The 12,763-nt window shown below is 40.1% G+C and overlaps 1 protein-coding gene across 5 annotated transcripts in view; it reads left to right on the forward strand.

The window, feature by feature from the left end:
- UBE2D3 (ubiquitin conjugating enzyme E2 D3) overlaps positions 1–12,763 on the forward strand; it is a 28,570-nt gene that overhangs the window by 368 nt on the left and 15,439 nt on the right. For 2 of the 5 annotated variants that reach the window (XM_042935807.1, XM_042935808.1), the window contains exon 2: positions 1,076–1,231. In XM_042935807.1, coding sequence (XP_042791741.1) covers positions 1,208–1,231 — 24 coding nt within the window. In that variant the 5' untranslated portion in view covers positions 1,076–1,207. Of the gene's footprint in view, positions 1–5; positions 305–1,075; positions 1,232–1,754; positions 1,777–12,763 lie in introns of those variants that run through there. The other 3 variants (XM_042935809.1, XM_042935805.1, XM_042935810.1) reach the window with 3 other exon arrangements.

A 12,763-nucleotide genomic window follows, 5' to 3' on the forward strand; every position in this document is an offset into this window, starting at 1 on the left:
GCTGTTCCGAAAAGGAAAAGGGGGTAGCATAGATAAACTCAACCCTGGACGTAGGAAGTAAACCGTTCCCCTTCACCCTTAGATTCGTCCTGTGCTCGCGACGGCGGCGTTGGCGGACTGATACGCGGTGGTGAAGAGGCTGGAGGAGGGGGGAGGGGCGGAGCGTGGCAGCTGGCAGTAGTTCCGTCAGAGCGGACATCTTGTGGCTGTGTCGTGCGCGTGAGCCCCGTAGGGCCGGGGAGGCACCAGCTGCCGCGCGGGGAGGAGGCCGAGGCCGCAGCTTGAGGGAGGCCCCGGCCCCTCTGTACGCGTGGGTGTGGATGGCTAGGGGATGGGAAGGGAGGCCGGCCCACTGGCCGGCCTGGTAAGAGGGGAAATACAGGCCTTGGTTGGCTTGAGTGACCAGCCTGTTGGGTGGGGTAGGGTGGGAAGGCTGGAGAAGCCGGGGCCTGTCTTGCTTAAGGGGTGGGGGAATGGGCGCGTCCTCGCGCCTAAGCCAGAGCCTCAGGGGCAGCACGGGCGCGTGGTGGCGGTGGCTGGGCGGGCGCGTGCGGGAGCGCGCTGGAAGGCGGAGTGTACGGTGGCGTCAGGGGCCGACACAGAATAGCCCTAGCTGCGGGGACAGCAGCACATATCAAGCCTTCCCTCTTTTATTTCCTTCCCTTCCCTGGCCGCATCTTTGAGCAGAAACCGAAAGAAGTCCGGAGTCTCCTGTTTCCCCCTCCCCCCTAGCCTTTCTTTGCCCTAGTGACGCCGGCATAGCGCCGACTAGGCCCCGGCTCCTCCTCTGCTGGGCTCCGGACCCTGCCCCGCACCCACCCCTTTCTCCTACGCCTCTTCCTCTCCCACCCGGGTCTCTTCCTATCGAGAGGCCGGGAAGTCAAACTTGTAGCCGCCCCTCCGCTCTTCCCGTCACCTTCGCCTCCTCTTCGGGCCGAAGCACGGCATAGAGGCTGTTGGTGGCTTTGCCACGCCACCCCACCCACCCCGGATCGCGACCGTTTTAAGGGACCTGGATTCATCAGGGTCTCTTCGGGGCCTGTGCGAGTGCTGATCTGCTCCGTTTTTGCAAAAGGCGCCTGTGTCTGGCAGAGCCGGTGTGAGACGAAGAGACCCATCTTTCCCTGCCGCCCGGATAATCAAGAGTTTTGGCCGGACCTTTGAGCACACACCGGGAGAGTGAGGAGCCAGACGAAAAGCACAGACGATGGCGCTGAAACGGATTAATAAGGTAACCCTTGGGGCTAAAGGGAATGGGGTCGTAGGAGGAAAGGAAGGTTCAGTACCAGAGGAAAGCGTGGGGGTGGGGAGGAAGTATAATTATGAAAACGTCCCTCTTTGGGTCACTTCTCTTGGGGGAAGGGAAACGCAGATCTACTTTAAAGAAGTGAATTTTCAAGCTAAAGAACAACACTTGTGGCGAATGAGGTGTTATCTTATGTATGTTTCAGTGGAATCGGTGCAAATTAGGGGTGGGGGAGAGTGATTTCAGGCGCCTCGGTTCTGCTTCTAAAAGAAGAGTTAGTCTTGTTTGAGGTCAGAATTGCCGAGAGACGCTCCAGCAGATGTCATGGCGCTTCCTATTCTCGGTGCTTAAAAACTTCAATTGTAAGATCAAGGATCTTAGGCTTCCTATGGGAAGAATCATTGGAAACTCGGGGGAGAAGAACGTGTAAATCTGGCGGGCCCCGAACTTCATTGGGGGTCGGTGTAGACGTCTCTTAGTGGCTGAAAAGTAGTGAATGAGCCTCGTCAAACTTAATCGACTGGGGGCAGGTTGGTTACACAAGAGTAAGTGGGGTTGAGAGGAGATGGGCTGACACAATGTTACCGCTTCCTATGTTTTGTAGTTGAGGCTTCTCACCCGAAGCTATTTATCTGAGGGACACCGGCAACTGATGTAAAAGGCTTCAGGAAGCTCTCTTCTTTTTGGCTGGGGGGGGGGGGGGGGGGGCGGACGAGGGGTGTGATGGCAGTAAGGGAAGGCTAGGTGTACCTAGTTTTGCCTCGGCTCTGTTAATAACACTTTCGGGGAACAATGTTTCGCTACCTAAAATGTGGTTTGATACTAAACTATCCATGGAAATTGGGGTGAAAAAAGGATTTTTCGAGGCTTGGGGAGTGAGCGGAACCTCCACGTCCGGAGGTTTAGTCTCATTTTCTTGCTCTAACTTCTATCCCGCATTTTAAGATGGCGGCTGCTTTAACTGGTTCAGGCTCTTTCCGGCATCTCCTTTCCTAATAATATAAAATGATATTCTTTGTTAAATGTTAACTTTTACATCAGATTGTACATAGCTCTTAAGACGTCCTGCTCAAGACTTTATCTATATTCAAACTCTCAGACTGTATTTCCCTTTTTTGTAACTTGTGTATGTGTGGTGTGTTTGGTTCTTGCACAATCGAGGAGGGTGGAGTATTTACAGCTAACTTGAAAAAAATGTCATGGAATAAATTCAGCCTTACTAAAACTAGGAGACAGAGGAGGTTGTGGGTTAGAAACTTTGGTTTTGATGGGTTACTTTTTTTAAAGGGGTCCTGCATGGAAGGAATGACAAGGACTTGGCTTTACTAAGTAGACTTGATGCTGCCTAATTTTGATTTATTCAATACGTATGACTTTGGAGTTTATTTGACAACACTGATATTATGAAAGATGAAGGTTCAGATCTTCATGGAACGTATCGAGGCTGAAATTTTGAATTTTGATTTAGTCCATCATTGCATTGTCATTGTGTGTTTATGTGAAATATAAACTTAAATCTCTGTGATTTTGAGAGGATGGAAGAGGAGAGGAAAAATTTTGTAAGAGTTAAGATTTAAAGCAAAAAGGATTAAGCATCTCTTTACCCACTTTGAAGGCCAGCAATACATTGGAAAAGCATAGTTAATACTAAGAATATAACATTAAATACAAATCAAAACCTTTTATCTGTGAGAATTAGTTCAGGCTACTAAGATGTGGAATAGTTTCAAACCCATAGCTTTTTATGCATGTGGAACTTCAAAGGAAGGTCTCATTGATTTTTTTTCTTTTACAGGTGATACCCAGCTGCTGTGACACCACTTTAATTATTTAAAAGCTCTAGAGAGGCAATATAATGGTTAAGAATTTGAACTTTGGAGCAGAAATGCTCCAGTTAGAATTCTAGGACTGGGCAAGTTATTTGTATGCCTCTATAAAATGAGTATTTGTTACGTATGAACAATAGTTGAGTGCCTAGTATGTTCTAGATGCTAGGACTGCAGTAGTGAGCAAAACAGATTTAGGGTCCTAGATTTTATTTGTTTATTCGTTTATTTTAGGATTAAAGAGGTTAGTGTGTGGCTTGGAACAGGCATATGGCATTCAGATTATTACTGCTATTTTAATATCACTTTTTAATTTTCAAAATCTTGTTAAAGAACTTTTGTAGTTTAGTACTCTTCATTAACATCAGATTGTCTTCTGTTGTAAATTTTTTGAAGATATGCGTAATATATTAACTAGACATAATACTTTCCAAATTGGAAAAAACAATATTTATGTAGGACTGTTGATTCAATGTACAGAAAGTTTTTGAAAGGCATGTGGCTTGGTATTTAGCTGTTACTCTCAGAATCACATGGTGAAACTTCAAAAAAAAAAAAAAAAAATCCCAGATCCAAAGAGTATTAGTGAGTGATAGTTATGGGGGATGGTTTTATTAATTTCTGTTCTAGAAATACAGGGTCAAGTAGGCATCGCTATTAGTATGGTATTTCTTGTGTTATGCACTTTTTTCTTTTTTTTTTTTTTTTAATTTATTGTTTGGAGCCCCCGAATTCCAAATACTAAGATACTTACATTCTTTGTTGATGCTTTATTGAAATGCTTATTGTTGGATTATTTTTGGCCAGTATTCATTTGATAAAGCTTTTGGATTTGTTTTTTTCTAAAGCTTACGTTAAAATATATTGTGTTTCTTAGACCAGGCAGCTTTTTCAAACAATCTTACTTGTTTTTTGCTGTATTATTTATTTAATTAGCTGTAGTATGGTTTTACAAGGCTATTTATTAAACAACAAAAATGAAAAATGGGAACTCCCAAGTTGATTAGTGGTGTTTGAGGACCATAGGCAATTATACTACTCCCATTAAACCAGGTAACTACAGTGCTTGTATTTTGGGGAAGTTTAAAAAGAACTGCACATAAAATATAATGTGAGCCAAGCCTAGAAGAGTAACTCATGTTTTGAGGGTTTGCAATGTGTCAGAATTGTTTGAAACCCTTGTATTAACTCACTTAATATTACAACTCAAGGAAGTAGGTACAGTTAAATTATTATCCCCATTTGGAGATTAGAAACCTGAAGCACAGAAAGGTTAAAAAACAAAACAAAAACCTACCATTCGTCTCTGATAGCAGAATTGGGATTGGAACCTGGACAGTCTGGCTCCATTCTGTGTCTTAACTGTTATGTCATCCTTTATGTTTTTAGTATTCAAAAAGGTTTTCTTTTGCATCATTCTGCTGCTAGTAATAGCGAGGACTTAGCATTTACTGTGTACCAAACTATTTCCAAGCCCTTTATGGAAATCAGCTTATTTAATTCTCACAACAATTCTGTGAGATGCTCTTTATCATTCCGTTTTATACATGAGGAAACCAACACAGAGGTTACTTGCTACACAGCTAGTGACTGAGGTTCAGATCAGTCTACCTCAAGAGCTTAAGCTCTTGAACTCCATAGTGTACTGCTGTTCTGAGCCATTTGTTTCTATTTTATCAGGTGAATGAATGTTATTTTAGTTTTACTAGCGGCAATAAGCTGCTGCTCTCCTCTCCCACTTCACTTTTAAATAATGGGAATTTCACTTTATTCTTAGATTATAGTTAGTTTGTGAATTAAGATATTCACTAACATAAGTTTTGAAAGCGGGAGTGAATGTTCTTTTTGGTTGATCTCTTAAAGGACTGGGAGCTGCCATGTTCCAACTAATTGCTAGGGGTATCTTAAAATATCTTGTCTCCAAAGAGCCTATAGGCTGGATACACAGTTTTGCAGGTGTTTCTTTAGGATCCTCAAGGCTTTTCTGTAGCCAACTAAATGTGTGGGACAGTTGTGTGACTCATGGATACTGATCATGGTGACCTTGGTGTTTATTTTATGAAGAGGCACTTACCTTGACACTGTCTTCATCATCCTGCTCTTTTGCAGTGTTAATTCTAGTTTTTGTTGTTCCTACGAATATAAACTTGAATACTCTTATTAGCACTAGGGGAGAAGCTACTTACAATATATCTGTTACTAGATTATATGTGAATTTAACTCATGGATTCCGTGCACCTTGTTAATCCAAGATACAGTAAATTCTTGCAATTTTTCCAAATACTTTTACTGTAATGATCTGTTTCTAGTAAAGAAAACAGTAGGTTCTTAATGCTGACATAAAAATGTTTTCAGAGTAAGATTTCAAATCTTAGCTTGGCTTTTGCATTCCATAATATACGTTCTTGTTCGTGGGTTTTGACATGAGTTGCATTTATATGTCAGGAAATTGAGCAGAGTTCTTAATATAGTGTATAGGATCTTACCAGATATATGGAATCATTTTCTCTGGGAACAGGCATGATTTTGAAATGTCCCTTAGGTGATTCTGAAGCCTCCCTCTGGTGAAGATCCACAAACATCGGGGTAATCATTTAACCAATACTTAACTGAGGGAAGTTTTACTCCATTTAGCACAGTAGTTTAGTCCCAGGAGATAGAAAATGAGGAAGCCTTGTCATTACCCATGAGAGTCTCTGCTTTGAGTGGAAGAAACAAGCATATAAACACATGAATAAGGGTTTGTCACCTTGTACAACTTAACTTTCAAGAATCTAAGTCAAGTATGGGAAACACTTATTTAAAAGAAATTAAGGGGAGTGCCTGATCTTTATAAGTTGAGTTCTGAGTCTTGATTTTGGCTCAGGTCATGGTCTCAAGGTTTGTGGGATGGAGCCCCACATTGGGCTCCACACTCAGAGGGTGGAGCCTGCTTGGGATTCTGTCTCTCCCTCACTCTTTCTCTCTCACAATAAATTTTTAAAAAGGGGGGTGAAATCTTTGTTTTTATATCAGATTTACCCATTACTGTTTTTTACCTTTTTTGAGAGAGATGCAGGGGTGGGGCGGAGAGAGGGAGACACAGGATCTGAAACAGGGCTCTGAGTTGACAGCAGAGAACCCAGTTTGGGGTTTGAACTCTGGAAACGCAAGATCATGACCTGAGCCAAAGTCCGGTGCTTAACTGACTTAGCCATCCAGGTGCCCCAGATTTACTTATTATTAAAGATAGTTTATTTAAGTTTATTTAGGGGCGCCTGGTGGCTCAGTCGGTTGAGCGTTCAACTTCAGCTCAGGTCACGATCTTGCGGTCCTGAGTTCGAGCCCCGAGTCGGGCTCTGGGCTGACGGCTCAGAGCCTGGAGCCTGCTTCCAATTCTGTGTCTCCCTCTCTCTCTGCCCCTCCCCCATTCATGCTCTGTCTGTCTCTGTCTCAAAAATAAACAAATGTTAAAAAAAATTTTTTTTTAAAGATTATTTAAATAATTTGCTTATGCTATATTTTGCCATTTTATGGTGGGTTTTATAACTATACTTAATTCTGTCAAACCAGTAGTATTTTGAAATCAGCAAGATTAAGTGATTTTCATTACTTTACTGGAAAATTTTATGTTGTTGATTGGGTTTTACTACCAACGGCATGATCTTATTTGAAATTGAACAGTGTAATTAAGAATGAATGCATTTAGTGAATATCTTATTAGCTAAGTTATCTGGCTAGATAAGATTCTCAAAACTATCCTCTGCCTTGTTATGTGTGAAAGGGAAAAATTCAATGAAGTGTTTTATGCTTTCCCTAAACATCTGATTTTTATCTGCAACAATACTTTCAGTATAATCTTGTATCATTGAGATTGACAACTTTTCATAGCTAGATTTGTCTTATTTGGCCTTGTAGGTTTCAGTTGTGAATCACTACTTGGTTACTTGTTCGTTTTTAGGATGGAGTACTTGTTCACATTCATCCTAGTCTTGTTATCATTTCAAAGCTAATGTATAATTGGATGTTTTCAACCACAGGACTGCTGTTAATTTTTGTTTTTTCTTATCTATGAAATGCCTTGTGTGTTTTCATGTATCAAAGCTGAGAACCTAAATTTGGCTTTCTGTTTTGCCCATTTAGATAATGCCTACAAAAGAACAGCTTTGAATAATTTTAAGTGATTTAAATGGTGATCTAAAGAAAGAAAATTGTAGTAGTATTCATTCAAGACATTCTTTATATCTTGAGTAATGAGCAAGCACACTGTCTCACCTGTAATTACAGCTAAAGAGGAAGTTACTATATTGTCAGTGATGTAATGAGACATGGTTTGTAGCACCTACCTCTTAATTCTTAAAGTAAAAGAAACTTTTAGGATTTCGCATAAATTGTAAATTCCAAACTAAAATGATTTTAAAGTGACTGTTTCTTTTCATTCTTTAAGTCTGCAATTCTATGAAAGTGTTCAGATCCTAAAATATTTTTGCCAGGTTTCCTTCTTTTGAAATAATTTCTGGTAAGCATACATTTCTGAAATGTTTGCTGTTTTCTTCCTTACCATTTGTGTCTACACACAGTATATAGAAATTTCGCGATGTTAAAGTTAGTAAGAAAATTTTTGTTTACTTCATAGTAAACCTGATCTTTATAAGAACAATTAGAGCAGTTCTCATCAGGCAATAATTACATAGCATTTTGTCCTATCACTCGTCTGAATATGTACCTTTATATTTTGTAAGGTTGTAAAGGCTTGGTGAGGGTGAGTCTTCTCTCAAAATTTCTTGTAAAGGCACTCTTCTTTCCACTTCATGGCCTCATCTCATCCAGACCCCAAAGCAGTATTTTATGTTGCTCCTCAGTGTAGGTTTTAAGAGGCAAGAGATGTCTTTATAGTGCTGATTCATGTAGTTCTACAAACCTGGTCTCTAAGTCAAAAGTTTTGAAAGAAGTGGACTCTTGAGTAAAATACAAGAAATTGCTTGTCAGTAATGGCATGAACCTTTTAAGTTTTCCCAAAAGTTATGATAGGAATTGTATCTATACTGCTATCGTTATGACCTTTGGGTGATAATGTGCATGATGGATAGTGGAGTATGGGATAACAAATGATTGTGAACATGGTGATGATAATTACTGTACTCAGGGATGGAACCCATGAACTTGGCATTAGCACAGTAATTTCATAAATGCTGACTTTGGTTATGTTGATCTAATGTGTAAGTAGTGGTTGTCATTAGAAAGTTCAGCAGGATGCTTAAACGATTATTACTAGAGGCATTAAATCTTACTGGACACTCATTGATATGGCTGCTCTGTAGTTTCATTATTCATAAATAGTTCTTGTATTTCCAACTTATGAATTCTTTAATGGCAGAGACCATTTTTTGTACTTCCCATCATCTCTTTAGGCCTTTGCATTTAATGCCTTGGCTTCTTGTTCTTCATAGTCTGGTTAGTCATTTCACCTCTAAAATGAGTAAGATGTAGATACAGTAGAGAAGCAAAAAGCAAATATTTAGCAGTATGTTGAGACTTTTAGGTCTTTTCATGTTTTACTTCTAATAGTCAACTTTCAAAGAGATCCTGTGTGCTATAATGATCAAAGCAAAGATCTAAAGATAAGCTGGGCTTTCTTGTAGGAGCCCCACAAAAGGAATGGTCATACTTAATGTTTAATCATGTACCTGCAGTTGAGAACTCACTGCCTTAAGCTGTACCTTTTGTCTGCCTTTTGGAGAGATTTGCTTGACTCCTTATCTTATGGGTCTGTTTAGGCTCTTTTTTGTTTTTTGTTTTTAACATTTATTTATTTATTTTTGAGAGAGTGTAAGTAAGGAAGGGATAGAGAGAGGGGGCCAGAGGATTCAAAGCGGGCTTTGTGCTGACAGCAGTGAGCCCAACGTGGGGCTCAAGCTCACAAACCGCGAGATCATGACCTGAGCCAAAGCAGACACTCAATCGACTGAGCTACCCAGGTGCCCTGTTTAGGCTTTTAAATGGAATAGAGAAGCATATTTCTAAGTGAGAAAAGGCCTGGATTTTCATACTAGCTAAGTATGCAGGAAGGTTTCAGGTGAAGCAGTTCAGAGGAAGATGATCAAAAAAAAAATTTCCTCCAGAAGAACATACCATGACAAAAAAATATTTAAATTTGGTGAGGAGGTTTGTTTGTTTTATGTCCTTGTATGCTCTTGATCCATTTTAGTGTCCCTTCAGTGTGAGTGGAGCCTTTAAGCAACTCCTAGTGTGTGCCAGTCTCCCCTGACAACTTCTTTTCTATTTTAGTGGTCTTAATAGTTGGCTATGGGGCGCCTGGGTGGCTCACTCGGTTAAGCATCTAACTCTTGATTTGGGGTTAGGTCATGATCTCATGGTTCGTGAGTTTGAGCCCCATGTTGGGCTCTGTGCTGACAGTGCAGAGCCTGCTTGGAATTCTCTGTCTCCCTCCCTTTCTGCCCCGACCCCATTCACTCTTTCTCAAAACAAACAAACATTAAAAAAAAAATTTAGTAAAAAATAGTTGGGCAAGAGCCCACCTTAGTAATGCTATTCTTGGGGAAAGGGATGGTCATCATATGAAGACTTCCCAGGTGCTATATGTGAGCTGTTCTCTGGTCCTTTCCACGTTCCTCTCTACTAGGGAGCAAAGAGCTAACAGTTTCAGTACTTAGTATGATTTTACCAAAGACAAAACTACTTTTGGAAATTCATTGAGTGCTTCATTGAAAATTGATCTCAGTCCAGTAAATAGAGTTTCCTCTTGCAGTGGAATGGATAATTGTTTTCTCAGTTGGCTTTAATTTAAAGGCCATGTAACTTAAAAAATAGGTAACACTAGATTCACACTGAGTGTAGTAATAAGATGCAAACTAACTGAATGATTATGGAGAAACTGATCCTATGAAAACCTCAGTTTTCCATATCCTGTTCAATCTAGGGCATTTATTCCTTAAGTACAGTGGAGAGTTGGTTTAGTGCAATTGAAATTTTTTTCTTCAGTATGCCAAATGCTGTATCAAATTTTTTTAAATGCATCTTTGATGTAAGGACATCCTTTTTAAAAAGGAGCCATTTTGAAATCTGTTTCTAGATCTCTAATTTTCAAGTGTCTAGTAGATACACAACTTTTGTTTTCCTACACATCCTAAAGCTTAGTATATCGTACACTTGCATGTAGTCTTTCCTCTGATGTAAAATAGAAATCAGGCCTATTTTCGTAAGATTTTTGTAAGGGTAAAATGGTTGGTATTTAAGATTTTTTTTTTTTTTTTTTTTTTTTAATCCTCCATGACTTAGTTCATGTTCTACTCTCACCTGAATTACTGCTAATGCTTCCTAATGTAGTTACTGCTTCTCTGTCCTTGTATTAGGGATTCCTACAATACGGAGATGAGTCTGTGATACCCACAGATTAAATTTTTGTATGGGTATATGGGGGATAGAAACTCTAATAGTTAATTTTAGAAGTGCTTGTCACAAATAGTGTTAAAAGCCAGTGTTCTAGGGGTGCCTGGGTCTGGGTGGCCCAGTTGGTTGAGGGTCCCACTCCTGATTTTGGCTCAAGTCATGATCCCAGGGTCGTGGGATTGAGCCCCATGTTGGGCTACGCGCTGAGTGTGGTGCCTGCTTAAGATTTTCTCACTCACACTCTCCCTCCCTCTCTCTCTCTCTTTCTCTCTAAAAGAAAAAATTTTTTAAAAGCCAATGTTCTGAATGGTATCTATAGAAATACACGTGAATACAAATCTATATATATAGTTAAAATTTCAAGCCCTGCAAAACAATGCTATATATTCTTAAGAGATACATATCTAGTAGTGTATAAAAATGGGGAGAAGTAGTGGAAACCAAATTTCAAATAATCTGTTACCTTCTGAGGGGCAAGTAGAATTGGGGAGTACGTGAGGGAGCTTCAGGTATATCTGTAGCATTTTTTTAAAATTATTTATTTTGAGAGAGAGAGAATCGAATCCCAAGCTCTCGCCATCAGCACAGAGTCCGATGTGGGGCTCAAACTCCTGAACCTTGAGATCATGACCTGAGCCAAGACCAAGAGTTGGGCATTTAATTGACTGAGCCACCCAGGTGCTCCTATAGCTTTGTGTGTGTGTGTGGGGGGGGGGGGGGTCAGGGGAGAGACAATCCCAAGCAGGTTCCGTGATGTTCAGTGTGCAGCCCGGTGCGGAGCTCAATCCCACAAACTATGAGAACCTGAGCCAGTTAAGAGTCAGATGCTTAACCAACTGATTCATACAGGCACCTCTCTGCAGCATTTTATTTTTAATAAGAAGGAAATATAGTAAAAATGTTCAGCTTTACTTGTCAGCCTGGGTACACAGATTCAGGGGTACTTCTAGGATATGACCTAGTAATTTTAAAGTAATTGAAAGTTTTTTCTAGTGTACTATTGTCTCCACATTTTTTTAAAAACACCCCAAATTTGATTTGCCTTATTTCTGCTTAAAAATTTCTGTGGTTCCCATTGCCTTTGGGATGGTCTTTGATATATTCAAAGCTATTGAAAGATCAAGCCATGGTTAACCTTTCTGGTCACATGTGCTACCTTCTTACCTTTACTCTTTTGTGTTTCTGGTTGGTATACCAGAATTACAAGCAAATTTTTGTAGACTGTTCTTTCATACCCTTGACTTTGAATAAGGTTCTCTGCTTGGAATGCTTATCCCTCCATCAGGACTCAGCTCAGTTGTCACTGTTTTTAAACCCAGGCAAGGTTAGTGGTTACCTTTTCAGGATTCACAAAGCATTTAAATGTCTGTATTTTAAGCACTTAAAGTTGTTGAAATGTAGTTTTTTGTTTCTGCATTGTGCCCACTTTATATTAACTCAGTCTATTAGGGAAGGGATTCGGGTTTTATCTCAGTGTATTCAGACCTAACATGCTTGACACCAAATATGCACTTTTCCTATATGTGAATAAATGATGGTGAAACTTTGGCTAATAGCAAATACTACTTTTCATTTTAGAAATGGATTTAAATTAACTTCTAGTTTCTGTGATTAGATTAAAAGTTGCTAGACAGAATACATGATTTCTCCCTGCTCCCTCTAGCTTGATTTTGAGACTGTTTGATTTAGATTTCTTACATGTTTTTCAAAAAACAAGACTTGAGCATTACATTGTGCTTTAGTGGGATAAGCTCTGTATAAATGGCCGTGGTTCCCAGGAACTTTCTGCTTAGAATGGGTCTCTCCTCACTCTTGGGGTTTTTTCTCCCTTGGATTTGTTAGAAGGAAACTGGAGCAGTTAACAATCAAAGGAAATAACTATAGGAACCAGAGCAAGCCACAACCTCAGGGACTGAAATTGCATATCTTTATGCCAAGTCAGCTCTTATTATCTCCTTTGCCCAATGTGGTCTCTTTTTCTCTGGATTCACCATGTAATTTCAAGGCACATGCCTGCCAATAGCTCTAGGTCACATCCTTACAGTTAGAATAGGAAGAAGTCTTCCCAGCTTCAATATGAAAAACCAGGCAGAGATGGATGGACCTGATTAGGTCAGGTCCTGGCTTGGCTTAGGTTACTTTCCAGCCCTTTGAGCTAATCACTGAGGCTAAAGAAACAAAATTCTATGATTAGCCCTGAGTAATGGGTGGTTATCAGCCACCATTAACCAAACACTACAATCACATGTTTTGGAGTAAGGGAAAAGCATTTCCATGAAAGCAGGGTAAGATGGATAGTTTA

This window comes from Panthera leo, chromosome B1, assembly GCF_018350215.1.
Source record: "Panthera leo isolate Ple1 chromosome B1, P.leo_Ple1_pat1.1, whole genome shotgun sequence".
In the NCBI taxonomy this organism is placed as follows: Eukaryota; Metazoa; Chordata; class Mammalia; order Carnivora; family Felidae; genus Panthera; species Panthera leo.